Source organism: Rhamphochromis sp. 'chilingali' (genome assembly GCF_963969265.1).
Source record: "Rhamphochromis sp. 'chilingali' genome assembly, chromosome: 18".
NCBI classification, from domain to species: domain Eukaryota; kingdom Metazoa; phylum Chordata; class Actinopteri; order Cichliformes; family Cichlidae; genus Rhamphochromis; species Rhamphochromis sp. 'chilingali'.
Genome location: NC_137945.1, coordinates 4,009,252 through 4,026,804, shown reverse-complemented (window position 1 = coordinate 4,026,804; position 17,553 = coordinate 4,009,252). Strand labels below are relative to the sequence as shown.

Here is a 17,553-nt window from a genome sequence, read left to right as displayed (position 1 = left end):
ATATAAACTCAGAGGGCTGAAGTAAAAAAAAAAAAATCCAAATCACAGCTCATCTGTTCACTTAAAAAACAAACTATGAAAAGAAAGTAACAAAGCGGAAAGTGGCTCCACTTTACCATAAAATAATACTTAAACCAGACTCAGCACATCAACCACCTGGTCCAGACCTAAACCTTGCTGTTATTTCAGGGGTCTTTGGCTTCATGTGGAGGCTTTTATTGTGAAACACTATATGAATAACACATAACAGAAACTACAGGAGACAAAAGTTATTGATGAAGCATCACATTCTTTATAGGTCCAAAGTTCACAGTTAGAGCTAAGAAGAATAAAGAATTCAACAACTAAACAACATCAGATGATTGTGTCATGTGACTCTGCTGGCCAATCCCTTTCTTGGTGCAATACCACACAGCAGCCAGCAGACACACCAACCGCTGAATCCTTAACACACACAGGCTCTTTCACTAACCTACGATGATGCCTCCTGGTCGTCTGTCCATCTCTGTCACCTGGTGGTGCATGCCTTTGTTGTAGCCCGCCTCTCCCATCATCTGATTGGCTCTCTGGTAGCGCTCCATGCTGGGATCGTCCAACCCCGGCGTGAAGCCTCGACCGCGCGCCCGCTCAAAGTCCTCGTGGTACTTTGCCTGTGAAGAGCAGAGGAGTCAGTGTCAGTGACTGAGACACAGTTTAAACACAGTCTAGTGTTAGACAGCACAACACACACACACACACACACACACACACACACACACACACACACACACACACACACACACACACACACACACACACACAGGTCAGGATGCATGTAGTCAGTGAGCAAGTGAACAAACACACACAGGGAGTGTTTTTAAATCTTTATTTGTGGACACACACCACACTCATTAAGGTCACTTGCACACACACACACACACACACACACACACACACACACACACACACACACACACTGCTCTGTCCTCCGTGCTGTCAGCTTGTTGGTGTTTGTTAGTATCCGTGCTGCGGTCCCACGCTTGGTGCCACGTCACTCATCACTTGTGTTAGCTCCTCCCACTGCACAGGTGGGAACCACAGCAACCAGGCTGCTACCATGGAGACCGAGTCCTGTGTCTTCCTGACACGTCTGTACTCAGGTGTGTCCAGCTCATTGCAGCTCCGCCCCCTCACCTCCTGCAGCCCGCGCTGGTACTTCACCTATTTAACACACACACACACACACACACACACACACACACACACACACACACACACACACACATTACAGATACAGATAATACTGTATTACTTACTTGTGTGTGTGTCTGAGTTTGTTGCAGATTTATGTTTCAGAACCTTCAGAGTAAAATTCCTCTCTACTTCACTCCCTGCACACTTTGGCCCGGTCATCACTTCTGCTCTTCTTTCATTCATCAGCTGTCCTCTGATTGAAGTGCGTCCTATCAAAAACCTCTGACCTCAGCGAGCAGTTGAAGAGACAATTTGAGTGTGGTGGTGGCAAATAAAACGTTTGTGTGATTCAGATCGATCACTAACACACCGTCTGCCTCCTTCCCACTACAACCAGGACGCTTCAGATAATCTACACTTTGGAGGAACTGACTGAGGGTTTGTTTTGGTTTGTGCGTGCGTGTGTGTGCGTGTGTGTGTGTGTGTGCGTGTGTGCGTGTGTGTGCGTGCGTGCGTGCGCGTGCGTGTGTGTGTGTGGCAAAGTGTTTCTGAGCGGTGTACCAGGGGCACGAAGAAAAGTTGTCGTACCATAGGCACGAGAAAAGTTGTCGTACCATAGGCACGAGGAGTGTGTGTGTGTGTGTGTCTGTGTGCGCGTGCGTGTGTGTGTGTGGCAAAGTGTTTCTGAGCGGTGTACCAGGGGCACGAAGAAAAGTTGTCGTACCATAGGCACGAGAAAAGTTGTCGTACCATAGGCACGAGGAGTGTGTGTGTGTGTGTGTGTGTGCGCGTGCGTGTGTGTGTGTGTCTTGCCGAGCTGATGTTCTCCTGGTTTTGCTTGACTCTCTCCAGCTCTGGAGTCACTCCAACGCTGGTGGCCTTCACTGCACTCTGCTTGTATTTGACCTGGTGGCAAAATCAGAAATGTCAGGTCAGGTGTCATCAGGTTAGCCAGATCAGGTGGTGCTAAACTATTACTGTTATTAGCTGCTTATTTAACTCAAGCAGTGGACAAGCTGTCAGTCAGCCAGCACTGACTCCAACATGTAGTTAGTGTGTTTGAGACACTCTCTGAATGTATGATTGTTCTGTTCTATTAGCTGACTCGCTCACACTCTGACTTCCTGCCCCAGAGCCACACTCGGTCCTCACACTCCTCATCCCCACATCATGACCGTGCAAACGAACCTCACGACTCGCTGACTGCTGCCCTGCTCACTTTGTGAGGCCGCTGTCTGCGTACTCACTGAGCTGATGTTCTCCTGGTTACGTCGGACTCGCTCCATCTCAGGTGTGTCCATGACTGCGGTGCCACAACCCACCTCCTCCCTGTACCGGACCTGAACAGAGCTGGAGGTGAGTCATCTGCTGCTATAAAGGCTGCTTGTTGGTGGCGGTTACTTAAACTCCACTCCCACTCAAAAACACACTTTACTTCAGTGTTCTGAAGATTGATTCTCTGAGCTTAACATTCACTCATATAAAAAAAGCAAACTGTTTTTCTGAAGCAAGTAAACAAGTTTGTTGATTCCAACCATAAACGTACGTCACTGATCTTCTTGGCGTTCTCTCTGGCGAGGACGATCTCTGGCGTCTCTGTGACCGATGACGTCAGGTTTCTCATCATCTTTGAGTCCCAGCAGTATCGCAGCTAAAAGGAAAGAAAACGCTGCTGTAACAAGTGTGTAAATAACACTTTAGAGTTATGTCGTATAACCTTTTAGACATATCACCGCCTGTGACTGCTGACTACAATGACCCTGCAAAACTTTGCTAATAAACTTCATCCCAGTCCTGAAAACGAAGAATTGTTTTATCTCTGAAATAGCAGCAATACAATCAATGTAGACTGAAAATGCAATGTCTGTTCCTACGTTTGCACACTTTGTTCTTGGTGTTTGTGGCAGTAGTGTAAGATTTTTATAGAAAAATACCGAAGAACAGACTTTACTGTGTACGTGCCCAAAGCCTGCAGTCTCGGATCTAAACATTTGTGCTTATGACTCATGAATTTCATTTTTAGAGAATAACATGTGCTCACCAAGTCATCATTACTAAAATGAGAAGAAAACGTTATTATGAACAACAATAAAAATAATAAAAAGTAGATTAAAAATGACAACAATCTTGTGCATTTACTACACTGTTTCATTGTCCTGAAGTTACATAAAAATCACAGGAACTAAAACTTCAAAGCTTTTAGCCGATCATAATTAACAGGAATACAGTGAACAGATGGTGGGGACACCGAGCACTCACAGAGCTGATGTGTCTCTGGTTGGCTTTGACCCTCTCCATCTCGGGGGTCTCAGAAACCAGACTGTAGCGTCCCTTCAGTCGCTCCGCCTCGTCTTTATACTTCTTCTACAGAGAGGGGGGGCGGGGGAGGTGGGGGGGGTTAGATTGGAGGGATGAACTTGTCGTTTCACTTAAAGCATCTTGTTTTAACACACAGACCTGGCTGTAGACGTCTTTGAGGTAGGAGGCGTGCAGCAGCTCAGGAGTGTCTGTAACCGACCCGTATGAGTGTTCTCTGAGCTGCTCCGTCTGCTTGTACGACTTCTGCATCAGGCAGACAGAAACCATCAGCTCAATGTTCGCAGGCTGCATGTTTTATAAGAATAAGATGTCCGAGAAAGAACTTCCATTTACTTTAATCCGGTGACACAAACCTGGCTCTGGATCTGTGAGGCTCTCTTGGCTCTTTGCATCTCCAGCACATCAGCACTCAGCTCCATGCCTTTCCCCACAATCTCCCTCTGCAGATCTTTGCGGTACTCCTTCTGTGAACACCACAGTTGGAACTCCAGTTCAGATCAGGCCACTTACACCTTTCAGAAATCTGTGTGTTTTTAGTTTACCTGGTTCAGTATCTGATTGGCTTTTCTGACCCTCAGCAGCTCAGGTGTCTCTTCAAGACCAACACCAGATAAGCCCCGCCCCTTCACCTCCTGCTCCAGGTCCCTCTTGTACTCTTTCTGCAAGGAAAGGGCGAAAAAAAAAAGAGCAAAAACAGGGAAACTAAAAATGAAAACGTAAATGATTTTTTTAAAAGTAATGCTTGATTGATTAAAGCCAAATGTTTGTTCTTTTTCTTTGTGAAGTGCTTCATTTCACATAAATAGATTAAAAATGTGTTGATTTCTTTGCTTCTCTCCTTAGAATCTGCCATATATTGTTTAAATAAGCAAAATACTCTATACATTTAGCTCCTCCTCTTATTAAAACTCTTTAAAACAAATATATGTGGGTTCACTGATTTTGTCTTTCAATCGTTCAGATAATAAAAGACATGAAAAGAAAAAACCAGAAAAAGGAACAATCACCAAAATCCACAACACAAGTGCTTCACAAGCCAAAAGATGTTGGAAATCAGTGGATTATCTGCTCTTCCAGGTTTGAGCACAGCTTGATCAAACCTCTAACGTGGCTTTAAATAGTTCATCCCTCTGAGGCTACGTCACCTCGCTCAGCAGGCTGCTAGCATGGCGCGCTGTCAGGTATCCAGGCGTCTGGTCGATGTCCACCAAGGCTTTGCCCTTCATCTGCTCCTCATAGTCCTTCCGATATTCCTTCTGTAAGAGACACACAGCACAGTGAGAGAACAACGACACACAGATAGACGTGATCAGCATTAATATTTGTAGCTTTTTAAGGCACAGGTGCACGATAACCCTCATACTTGTACAACCAATAATTGTAAACCCCCACAAAAGTACGATCGCTTCATCGTGCCCGAGCTTCACTGGTGTTTCCTTCAGCGGCTGATTTGGAGTCTAACTGGTCAAACTGTGGGGCACAGATCCACAGCAGGTGGCACACACTGATCTCAGCTTCTCTAAAATACAACAGATTTGTTTTCATGTTGTTAACGATTGACAGAAAAAGAAGTGACACCACGCTGCAGCATCGTTCATGATGCGAGCAGAGCGTTAATAACCTGTGGCTGTGCTGTGAACTCTCTCTGTACGACACTCATACACTTTAAACTCTGTTTTAAACAATATGATAGCTTTCCTTGATTTAAGCCCCTTCTGGAGTCGTATTATTATATGAGTTATGATTTATTTTAGGTTTAGATTTTCTCAGCTGTGAAATCAGTGTTCAAAGTTCTATAATAGGCAGTGAAGATATATGCTCGCTGTGTTCTGTGCAAATAAAAACACTTTAATTTCTCCAAACTCATTCACTCCAGTCTGCAGGCCAAAATATTGTTTGGATTATTTGCTACATGTCACATAAAAAGTTTAAAAGTTACAACCAAAGACGCACAACACGCCAAACCTGAAGTCTTCATCTGCTGGATCCAAAGCTCAGAGTGAAACTTCTGACTGGAGTGTAAAGCTAAAGAAACACATAAAGTCTGTTTCTGTCAGAGCTGCAGAGACGTTTCACCTCGCTTTGCATCTTCTGTGCTTCCTTGGACACCTTGTAGGTCTGAGTGTCTCCGAACTCCATCAGGGAGCGACCTTTGTTCTTCTCATACTCCTCTCTGTACTTGACCTGAAGACAACAAAGCACACAAACCCATCAGACGCACTTACACAATGTAAAGTTTAGAAATTATCAGACAATGAAAGCTTTTGCTTGTGTGTGTGTGTGTGTGTGTGTGTGTGTGTGTGTGTGTGTGTGTGTGTGTGTGTGTGTGTGTGTGTGTGTGTGTACCTGGCTGTGCAGCACTGCGTTCTCCTTGTGGTGGAGCTGTTCAGCCGTGTGCAGAGCTGTGTGGTAATGAGCCTTCGTCTGCTCGTACTTCTTCTTATACTCTACCTGATCACATATACACAAACACACACTATTATACAAGATGACTATTTATATAAGCACAGGCTTATTCAACAAGCAGAAGGCTGGCTGAATAAGCCCGAGTCCAGTCCAACAACGTCCTCACTCAACGAACTAAAATAAAATAAATAAAGACACACGAGCACAATGCAGGACTGTTATTGTAATTGTGTGTCGGTAGCAGATGTTAAACTCTTTATTAACTCCTGCAACATCCGCATGGGCTTTGCAGAGACTTTTATTTTGAAGGCTGCATCGTAGCACTTTAATAAAAATAATAATCTTTGTTATTATTCTATGAAACAGCTAGTTTTTCTCTGACAGTCTAACATATTGAATTATTGTCTAACAGCATGTGGCTTACATTGCTCTGAAGCTTGGTGGCGTGCAGGGCGTGCTCCAGCTGCAGGAGGTTCGGGAGGTCGGAAGAACCGTCTGGTTTCTGGTTCTGGTTGGTTTTATATTTCACCTGGAAGACAGGAAAAATGCATATCAGCACTCAAGGTTTTCCAGGGGTTTTAAAATGATTTCAGGGCACATGTGATTCCTTTAAGGAATGGCGAGGTTGGCAATCACAAAACAAAGAGATTTATTTGTTCCCGTTCACTCTGGTTTTACTCACTTATCTGTGCAGCTTTAAGTGATGCTCTGCCAGAGGTGGCAGAAGTACAGACATTCTGTACTTAAGAAGTGCAGATACTTGTGTTAAAAAACACTCTAGTAAAAGTTGAAGTACAGATGCAACGTCTTTACTCAAGTACAACTGACAAAGTGCTCTGAAATGTCAAATACAAATCTCAAAGAAAGTAAGAAGTAGCTCTTTTGAGGGTATTTCTACCAGCTACTTTTTTCACAAAGCTAACTGAACCTCGCGCTATAGAAATGTTTAAGTCTAAACATGGACGAGGTTCTTTCTGGAGAAGCAGATTAATCATCCGGAGGTCCACCATCACAGTGACTCTGCAGACCATAGTAAAGAAGCACGACGTGAAAGGCCAGGCCTTGTTTACAGCTGGTTAGCTGTAGCTCAACTATCAAAATAAGAGTAAGGGGACTGTTATTAGTCATAAATCTGCAGAAGGTGGGATAAAAAACGTTCCCAAAGATGTTTTATTGTGTAAAGGTCTCAATCCACACCTCGTTTTTTTTCTTTGAGGAGCCAGACTTTCTTGTAATGAGCTCTCCAAACGTTCAAAACAGGTTTTTTTCACTCATTTTCAGTCTTTGTATCTGACCATTTTCAGATTTTTTTTTTAAACACTGACCTTTGAAACTCCACATTATTGAAGTAGCGAGGGAACAAAATTCAGAAATATCCAAAGAAGACAGAAAGGTGCCTCAGGCTGTGCTGAACAAGGTGGCCGAGGTGGTTTGTTAGGTGAGTACAAACTCTGGTTCCACCTTATATACCATGTTTCCATGTTTGCATATGTTTAACCCTCTCAAGGCAGGCGTTGCCGATTTGCAGCAGTTAAAAACTAACAACCTGATTACCCCACATACATATTTTCTGAGTTTTTTTTCTCAGAAGCACCACTGCAGGACTTGGTTGTGCATTAGCAACAAAAAGTTTCATTTGAGCCTGAGAGGGTTAAAAAAAATCACTGTGCCATTGTGCTCGAGAACTACTGGGGCCTTTGGTATCCAAAACGGATCCAGCATCACAGTGATTCAGAGTGACGTGTGGTGATTATGTTTCCTGGTTAAAGGTTAAAGATGAGCAGACATTTTACAGACATTAATGTCCATCAGGGTCAGTCATTGTAAAGCTCTCTTCTTTCTCTGCCAAGTAAAGATGTTCTGGCTTCAGTTCATCATCATGCTGTTCAAACAGCAAACCCAATCTCAGGGTCAGAACATCACACGAGCCACATTTTCTACCGTCTGCAGAAACAGCAAAGTGTGAGAAGTATTAAAAAAACAGAAATTTCCCTTTGAGTTCCACATATAACACCTTACTTTGATGTTTTCTTCAGTTGTGTTGCCAAAATCGGTTCCAGTTTCAGCCCCCTTTTCAACAAGCTCTTCTACTAAAAACCTGCATTCAGAGATCCGCCTATGTATCATGATGCTGAGTCTCAAAGAGAGGCTTTTCTAAAAATGCAGCACTGTGTGAACGTGCAGCACTCCTGAACGCCGGGCAGCGTTCAACACAACAAGCTGTTATGTAATGCGGTGAAGTGGGGAGGCTCTTTCCTGCAGCTGTGTGGGCAGTGAGTGGACGAAAACGGCTGCCTCTGTGTGTGTGTCTATTTGTGCTTGTATGGTGCTTCTTTTCACTGTTCAGCTCTTATTTTCTCTTTTTGTTTGTTTGGAGTGAAATTTATGGTGACTTTGTAAAGACATCTGAACTCCAGGGGGCTGCCCGAGGTTCAGATGTAGTTTTAGGTTTCATGTTAGAGCTGGGCTCATATTTGGCTTAGATTTGTTTAATATTTAATAGTGATGATGGTGTTCAGAGCGAGAGAAAGAGGAATGCTTATATCAATAAATGTCCTCACAACTGCAGATAGACCAGCATGTGTGTGTGTAACCTCTTCAACTTCTCCAGCTTTCATCCCACAATCCCTCTCCATTTGCCTTAGAAAGGTTGCCATGGTTACGCCCACACAACAGACTGAATTTTTCGTGAGTGTGTGTGTGAAAGAGAACGACACACACACAGCTTTTTCCCTCTTCGACTTGATTATCTCAGTGACTAAAAGAAAAAAAATGTCTCCAGGTGATCTACGGGAAAAAATCAGATTATTCTGTAAAATATAAAAAAAGAATGAGTCATCCATCCATCTTCATCCGCTTTATCCGGGGCCGGGTCGCGGGGGCAGCAGCCTAAGCAAAGAGGCCCAGACCTCCCTCTCCCCAGCCACCTCCTCCAGGTTATCCGGGGGAACACCAAGGCGTTCCCAGGCCAGCCGGGAGATATAATCTCTCCAGCGTGTCCTGGGTCTGCCCCGGGGCCTCCTCCCGGTGGGACATGCCTGGAACACCTCACCCAGGAGGCGCCCAGGGGGCATCCTTGTCAGATGCCCGAACCACCTCAGCTGGCTCCTTTCGATGTGGAGCAGCAGCTGCTCTACTCTGAGCCCCTCCCGGATGGCCGAACCTCTCACCCTATCTCTAAGGGAGAGGCCAGCCACCCTTCGGAGGAAGCTCATTTCTGCCGCTTGTATCCGCGATCTCGTTCTTTCGGTCACTACCCACAGCTCGTGGCCATAGGTGAGGGTAGGGACGTAGATCGACCGGTAAATTGAGAGCTTCGCTTTTACACTCAGCTCCCTCTTCACCACGACGGACCAGTGCAGCGTCTGCATTACTGCAGCCCCAATCCGTCTGTCGATCTCCGGCTCCCTTCTCCTATAACTCGCGAACAAGACCCCGAGATACTTGAACTCCTCCACTTGGGGCAGAAACTCGTCCCCGACCCGGAGTGGGCACTCCACCCTTCTCCGGCTGAGAACCACGGCCTCAGATTTGGAGGTGTTGATCCTCATTCCCGCTGCTTCACACTCGGCTGCGAACCGTTCCAGTGCGAGCTGGAGGCCCTCACCCGATGAAGCCAACAGAACCACATCATCCGCAAAAATCAGAGATGAGACTCACAAAAACTCAAATACTCAGTAACTAAAAAAGTAACTAAAATGATTACATTAAAGCATAATGCTTGAACAACACCCAACTTTAATATAATGAAGCCCACAGAAGTCAAAGAGTAAAATATTGTTCCCACTCTGCACTGCTTTCCCATTAGGCATAAAATAAAAACAAAGAATTTTATAGAAAACTATGGACACACTAAACTACACAGCACACACATGCAGGCATTTTAACAGCTTTCCTTTGTGGTGCACTTTCATACTCACCCAGTTAGACTATGCTGACCTACATTCAGAAAAAAACCTGATGAACGATCATCACATGCTTTATTTGAACTTCAACCTGTGTGTGACTGATCATGTGACCACGGTTCACTCACCTGACTGGCCAGAGCAGCAGCAGCCTGCGTTTGTTTGAAGGAAACACAGTCCAGCGGGTTGTATTGAGGTTTCTGCCCCTTTAACTGTCTGTCAAAGCTCTCCTTATACTTCACCTGCAGGAGAGCGATAAACAGAGACATCAGCTGTTAAATGCAAGTGTATCTTTTCCAAGTCTTTTAACCACACATTATAGTGCTCACTTGCAAAGCGGCTACTAGTGCATGCTGGGAAGGCTATGTGTTACCTGGCTGGCCAGTTTTGAGACCTCTTTGGCGTGCTGGATGTCGGTTCTGGCCAGAAGAGACTCGTCACTGTAGACGGGCTGCTTAGTATTACTCTTATAGGTCACCTGTAGATGTCACAAACACACAAGAAAGACTAAATAAAACAAATACAAAAAGATTAAAACAGCTGTGAAAAGACATTTTAGTTAAACGTAGTTATTTTACTTTCAGTTTTTAGGTAATTTGATAAATCTGTGAACTTTACAAGCATCAGGAGGCGCCGGAGCAGATATTTATTGAGACTGAGACGTCTGAGTGGGAGTAAGGAGATTTAACTGTAATATCTGTTCCAAAATCCTTACATTTTGCCCTTGGCAGCATCATCCACATAATATATATTAACAGCATCTAATACTAACAAAACCAGGTAAAAAATAAGTAAACCCAACTGAAAACAATCAGAGACAAAGCCCCTCAATACAAACTAAAAACTGCTGCAGTGTATTAGGGCCACACAATGAATAAATTAATGAATAAATAAATATATAAATAATATATTATTGATAATTTGAGAATAAAGTCAAAATTCTATTTAAATGTTGACATTATCGTACAACGTCTGCTGTATTCTCCACAAACCCTCTTGTTAGTGAACCTGGTGCATCGTTGTCTGTGTACATTTGTTAGCACTGAATTAGCTGTTACTAGTTCCTGTTTGTAAAGTACAAAGAACGCTAAGTGGATGTTATTACAGCCGAACACACACTTTCTACTTCTAAGTCCAAACCCTCAAAGAGACCCCTGAAGGTCTGTCCCAAAGAGAGGACCGGGTCAAAATGTCCCCACTTTCCAAAACAAGTCCTCACAAAGACAGAAATACAAACACACACACGTCACACTTTCCCATAAAGCTACAAAACACTCGCACATAATGACAGTTCAGTGTTAAGCGCAGAACATTTTCTATAATTAATCAGCATTTCCACTCAGAGAGAAGCAGCTGAACAGGAACGTTGTCATGGAAATGAGTGTTGGATGGAACGTGGTTACATGTTCACACACACACACACACACACACACACACACACACACACACACACACACGCTTACATCGCTGGCCAGTTTAGCTGCGTTGGTGGCGTTCACGATGTCAGGTCTGTCTGGGATGGTGTTGTAGTGATGAAGCTCCTCTTTACCTTTCCTGTAGCTGACCTGAGACCAGCAGAGGAGGTTAAGGAGAAAAGGAGGAGTTACTCTAATAAAACCAACATAAACAAAAGTGCAGTGAAGTTCAAAATTAAAAACATAAATAAAACGCAGGTGTTAAACACACTGGTCATAAAAACAGAAAAAAACAGCTGAATTCACTGAAAGCTGCTGTCGGGAAACAGAAGGTCTACACTATGAGTAAAGCCACTTAGCTAGCATGATGATCACATGCACAGCTCCACGGTGTTCACTTTTAGCACAAAAATCATATAATTAAGTCCTTTCCCAGTCGCTCCTGTGTTCCCTTGTGTGTCTCAGATCTCAGTGGGGCTTTTTCCACTTGCACTCTGATGACAACTATCTTTGTTTGTCTCTGGTAGCTTTGACTCTTTTTCCTCCACCTTTTATTCCAGTTTATTATTAGCTCTGACATAATCGTGGACTATAAATGGAAACAGAAAGCTTCTGGTACCACAAATCATGTCTCTTGCCAACATATTTATTCATGCAATCTATTTTACACATTCAACAGGTGAATATAATAATATTTTACAGTATTAACCGTTAAAGGACACTGTTGTAGAAAGACTGAAATAACAGCTAATGGTCTAATATCATAGACTGTGCATAGACTGCATTCTTTCTAATGGCCAGCAGGTGGCGCCTCCTCTGGTTGCAAAGATACTTCCAGTATCTAGAAGTTTGTTAGAGGTTTGTTGTTTCCTTGATGTACCTTACAGAACGTTTTCCTGATGACTTCTTGGGATTTCATACACTTGCTCTGGAAAAGCACAAATATTCGCCTCTAAAACTGACGGCAGCATCGTTTTAGAATTCAGAATAAAAAGATTTCATTCGTTTTCTCCAAGCGTTGTCCTTCCTTGCTTTAATAAGCTGATTGTCGGTGGTGTTTGGAGAATCTCAGCTGAGGTTTTTTGCGATGCAGCGTGAAGTCGAGTAAATTTTTGATCGACTTGTGCAAACGCTGACTCGCCTCTTTTCCCATCACCTGCTGTGAGTTTGTCTTGTTGTATTTGTATGTAATGATGCTGCACCATTGCTCAATAAAACACAATGTCCATTTTTAATTACAGTTCTCCTCGGAGTTGATAGAAGGATGGACCAGGTTACACATTCACTGGTTAACAACTCATTAATCAAACGTTGTGCTCTCAGTCGTCAGATCCAGTTTCAACACACAAATATGGTGATGGTGAAGCCACGAGTAAAATCAGTCGGCTCAGAGCTTCAGTATCAGACTTGCCTAACCAATCACAGACAGCGCAATGTTATGCAGCAGAGTATAGTAAAACATGTGAACAGTGGTTTGGCAGATGCACTGCAAAATAACTGTTACTTGTTGTGTTTTACTGTAATTTAATAGAGAAACTGTTAAGTTCTGCTGATGAGCTGCTGTCGGCACAGTTATACGAACAAACGTTACATAACAGCTGTTGTATCACTGATTCAGACGGACAGGTAAATATTTACTTCACTCTGCTTCTTGTTGACCTCCATGGCGTGCTCCACCTCAGGAAGCGTCTTCATGTTGGTGTAGCTGGACTTCCCCTTCTCCCGATTATATTTCTCCTTGTAGAGCTTCTACAGAGAGACAGAAGAGAGTCAAAAAGGACTGAGGAAGAAAAAATGATTAAATAAGTGAAGAAAAGGAGATGTGGAGGATTTGAAAAGAGAGACGCAGAGAAACAGAAGCCTGATAAATTTAGGGAGGAAAACATCAGATGACTAATTCATCCTGGTGCTGGATTGCGTCTGAAAGCGCACTCGTTCATTTGTCTAAAAATAAGACGAGCTGACTTCCAACTGTGAAAATGAGGAATTCACAGCGTGATGCACAAATGAATACAAAAACTGAGTGAAGTTAAAAGGCCTGCAGAATAAACCGGCCGCCTTCTGTTTGGATTTTGCTTTAATCGTGTTTCAAAAACCAACTGATTGCTAATGTGTCATTTCTTTATAAAGAAATAAGAGTCCTACATTTAAAAAAATGCTTAAGGTCTATGAATCTGTGAAGAAAATAATAATTACTGTAATAATAATAATTACTGCAGACAGTCAAACATTAGATATATTGCATATAAACATAAAACAGCTGCATATCTGTAAACTTGTACTATAATATCAGGAGTACAAGGACAAACTAATGAGTGATGTATGAGTTTTAACTAGTTTGGATAAAACTGTTATTTAATTGCTTGTAAGGTCTCCTTGAGTGTCTTTACTGGTGCCTGAAAATAAAATGTTGTTGTTGTTGTTAAATGAGGTGAATTTTTTTAGCTTCTCCTTTTCATTTTATTTTTATTGCGGCACATGTGGCGCAGCGTGAAGAACAGACAGACTGAAGAAACTGATCTGGCTCTGTTATTGGCCGCAAACTGGACCCTTTGAGTAGGAAGGTTAATAAACTGGTTTTATAGGAAAGAGCTGATACTGGAACCAGCATACTGGACGGTATTGTCCTGGTTTGTTCCTTCAGGGTTTTACAGACACTGGGATTGTCTGGGCTGCTGATGTAAAGGCGGTCTACGTTTCGCGCTCCAGTTAGCGTCGCATTGCTCGGTCAGCAGACATGAAACCAGAGGAGGATCAGGCCCGCGTCCCAGATTACCCAAAGCTTTGATTTTCTGCCCTCGGGGCTGATTGACACCAAACAATTCCCCTCATGTGTAACATCCGTACAATAAACAGAGAATTTCGTGTTCTGCACCAGCACTTCAGACAGTTTGAGCAGAATCAGGTCACATGTAGCACATAGCTGAAAACTGTCCACTTCACACACGCTGACATGCTGGGAAAAGACAAACAAAACAAACAGACAGGGCAGAGCATCCAGGAGGTGGAACACATGACGCCCACTCTGTAGTAGTAAATGCACCGGACCGTCACCTGCTCCACTCACACTGACACCACGCCAACGATGTGTCACGCCTGTAAAAAACATCACTCATGGTTACCAGAAATGAAAAACACCACAGAGTGGATTTAACTCTTCTAGACAATCAAAATTTCACTTTTGAGCTAAAGTGAACATATTTTCCTCCCCTGACTATTTCCATACAGCTATTTCAAGTGCAAGATGCAGCAACAGTTTGCATAACAATTTAAAGTCTTTGCTCAGCTTAATGTAGAAAATAGCAAAAGCAGGTCTCTGTACAATCATGAGCAATTACAAGTTTCCTGCTACCCTGCTGGTGGAGCTGTCTGTGAGCATGTGCAAATCAGTTGGAGCAGACAGGCTGTAAACACAGCCGGGACAAAGACAGGAGAGCAGGCTGCGTCATGCATTTTGTGCCAAATGTCTTTAGACAGCTACATCAGAGCTCTCACTAAGACCATGATTGTGCATCACATCAGTCACATCCTGAAGAGAATTTGAGTTTTGCACAGCTTTCAGTGATTGCTGAAGACCTTTCTCTGCTGCAGTTTGTTCATATCTGAAATAAAACCTACTTTTTAACTGTTGATGCTCTTTGAGTCTTTAACTCCACCTACACTGGTGACGGGGCAGGAGTCTAAGCACAGATGCCCTGTTGTCCTGGGAGGTGTTCCCAAGCTTACAGAGACACAACTTTTCCAGTGTCCGGAAATCTGCCCTGAGGCCTCCACCCACCAGGACAAGCCTGACACACCTCAGCTGGGACATGGACAGGCCTTTAACCACTCAGCTGCCTCCTTCTGTTTTTAATCCTGACTATCTTTTTATACTTCCTCGAGCATCTTATCCATCTTGTCACAGGTGTCAGTTTCCAGCAGTGAGTCTGTGAGAAGTGTGTGCCTGTCCCAGTTTATCAGCTTCAATCTGCCACTACTGTGTGTGTGTGTGTGTGTGTGTGTGTGTGTGTGTGTGTGTGTGTGTGTGTGTGTGTGTGTGTGTGTGTGTGTGTGTGTGGTGGACAGTAGGTCAGTGTCTGTGTCCTCAGGCTCTGGAGCACCACACAGCTGCTCCCTGTTTTCACGCTTCTACAGACAAAATGATACCAACTCACAAAACACTTCCCATGAGCGTGTCTGTGTGTGTGTCTGTGTGTGTGTCTGTGTGTGTATTTGTGTGTGTGTGTAACACAGGACCGCGGGATGTTGCTGTTTAAATGCCTCCCATCTGCTCTTTAGTTAGAAATGTGAACTCCGAGTGAATTATAATTCCAGAGGTGTGACATCTGTCTAACCATGTTCACGTTTCATCGCTTTGCTGCTTAAAAACATGCAGAGAAGTTCAATATTTTTCTGTTGTTGCTCTTTCAAAAGCTCAGCTTTTATATCTCAAATTTGCTCCGTTTGCTCGTTAAACTGAGCGCGAATAACGATTTGGTGTCTCTGACTTGATGCTGTGAAGGCGGCGTCACACTCACATCGCTCTGTGTCTTGCTCAGCTCTTTGGCAAACACGGTCTCGATGGTTTGGGGCATCTGGGCATAGAGACTACAGCCGGCTTCTTTCTTGCTCTCCTCCCTGTAAGCTTTCTGCGACACAAACACGTGAACCACATCAACAGACGCCGACCACATCAGGACGTCTTTTAAAAAAGCAGTGCAGCATTTTGCTTTGCTGTCTCACCAGCATTTATTTTAAAGTTCTGCATAATTAGAGATTTCATAATGAAATATTTATTATTATGAGGCTGATGCATTATAAATCTGCTCAAAAAATATGATCACAACAGTTGTGCGTGCTGAGGTCTAACAGAATGTAATGACGCCTGCCTGACTTACACAGTTAAGCTGATTTTAATGATTTTCATCTCTAAACTGGAAACACTGCACCGAGCTACAGACTGATTAAAAAACATCAGAAAGTGCAGCAGCACATGTGTACAGGTAAACAAATGGAAATGCCCTGTTGGTTTGCTGAACAGCAGTTGTTCCCATGTGCTGCTCCCTCGTGATCCCATCAGGCAAAAATAAAGCAAATCCTGCCTGAAAACTCAATGTTCAACCATAAAACTTTAAATAGATTTTTTCTGTTACTACACAAACATCCTTTTTATAAGAAACAACACTGTTATCATAGCAAAAAACCTTCATGCCAATGATACTGTAATGCACAGAAAATCTGAAAAGCAGGTAAATCTCACTGTTAACTTGTTCTGCATTTGTAATAAGAATCTGAAAGGTAGAGACAGTCTCCAACCAGAGCTGCACAAACATTCACAAAACGATTAAATGTGTGTTATAAATACAACATCAGCACTTCTGTATCAAGACACCGGTACTTCAAAGGAAGTACGTCGTGATATTTGGCCCTGCCTTGTTCAAAAACAGCAAACGGGAACAATCCCGCCTGTAAAGCGAACCTGCTGCTGACTCACAACATGCTCATGAAGGTTCAGAGAGCAGTGGCTGCATGTTTAAATGTACCTCGCTGTGCAGCTGGCTCTGCTCCTTGGCATGCTGAGTTTCTTTGGTCTCGGGCAGCAGAGAGTACAGACACTTCACCATCTCCTTCTTACCCGCCTCTTTGTATTTATTCTGGGTGATGAAAACAAGACAGGAGATTAATAACTGCTCAGTGACACTGAGCACACGCCTGCACCTCACACTTCATCTGATTCTGTCTGTGTTTGAATAGATTTGGAGCTTGCACTGACAGCTTTATAACAGAAGTATGCAGCATGCAGGCCTGGAGCACGGGGAGCACAGAATATACAGCTGTTTGCAGATGACACTCAATTCTAAAACTGAAAAAGCTGACAGAAAGAAAATCCAAATTAAAGACCTCCATATTTATGATTTTTTTACAGTAAGTTCATGAAGCCAGACGTTAGTAAAATGTTACCAGCAAAAACAGCAAACACAGAAAGCTTTTTTATTCCCCACATTCACAGAGTTGTATTTGATTTATTTTTATACATGCTTAATTTTCAATGTGCAATCAAACTGTGAACACACACAGCTCCCACCTCGCTGTGTGTCTCAGCCATCTCTTTAACAAACTGAGTCTCCAGAGTTTCAGGCAGCAGCGAGTACAAAGTGTTGGGCAGATCCTCTTTGTCCTTCTTGTATTTTGACTAGAAGAGCCAGACGCACAGAGGAAAAAACACATTGAGAGATATATTTGCTATATTTCTGAGAGAAGCAGTAAATTTACATACCATGAACAGAACAGTACTTGACATAAACATACAGGGCTGTTAGTTTCTAAATACTCCACAATTTTGAAGCATATTTTGT

At 43.3% G+C, this 17,553-nt stretch overlaps 1 protein-coding gene across 7 annotated transcripts in view; it reads right to left on the bottom strand.

The window, feature by feature from the left end:
- Window positions 1–17,553, bottom strand: part of LOC308386270 (uncharacterized protein) — an 84,468-nt gene that overhangs the window by 2,876 nt on the left and 64,039 nt on the right. For 6 of the 7 annotated variants that reach the window (XM_080865687.1, XM_080865689.1, XM_080865690.1 and 3 more), the window contains 20 exons: window positions 17,283–17,390; window positions 16,741–16,851; window positions 15,736–15,846; window positions 12,857–12,967; window positions 11,267–11,368; window positions 10,177–10,281; window positions 9,932–10,045; window positions 6,323–6,427; window positions 5,839–5,943; window positions 5,569–5,676; window positions 4,638–4,748; window positions 4,035–4,151; window positions 3,846–3,956; window positions 3,631–3,735; window positions 3,433–3,537; window positions 2,720–2,824; window positions 2,421–2,513; window positions 1,987–2,079; window positions 1,096–1,200; window positions 473–650 (listed from right to left, as the gene is read on the bottom strand). In XM_080865687.1, coding sequence (XP_080721813.1) covers window positions 473–650; window positions 1,096–1,200; window positions 1,987–2,079; window positions 2,421–2,513; window positions 2,720–2,824; window positions 3,433–3,537; window positions 3,631–3,735; window positions 3,846–3,956; window positions 4,035–4,151; window positions 4,638–4,748; window positions 5,569–5,676; window positions 5,839–5,943; window positions 6,323–6,427; window positions 9,932–10,045; window positions 10,177–10,281; window positions 11,267–11,368; window positions 12,857–12,967; window positions 15,736–15,846; window positions 16,741–16,851; window positions 17,283–17,390 — 2,203 coding nt within the window. Of the gene's footprint in view, window positions 1–472; window positions 651–954; window positions 1,201–1,986; window positions 2,080–2,420; window positions 2,514–2,719; window positions 2,825–3,432; window positions 3,538–3,630; window positions 3,736–3,845; window positions 3,957–4,034; window positions 4,152–4,637; window positions 4,749–5,568; window positions 5,677–5,838; window positions 5,944–6,322; window positions 6,428–9,931; window positions 10,046–10,176; window positions 10,282–11,266; window positions 11,369–12,856; window positions 12,968–15,735; window positions 15,847–16,740; window positions 16,852–17,282; window positions 17,391–17,553 lie in introns of those variants that run through there. The other variant, XM_080865691.1, reaches the window with a different exon arrangement.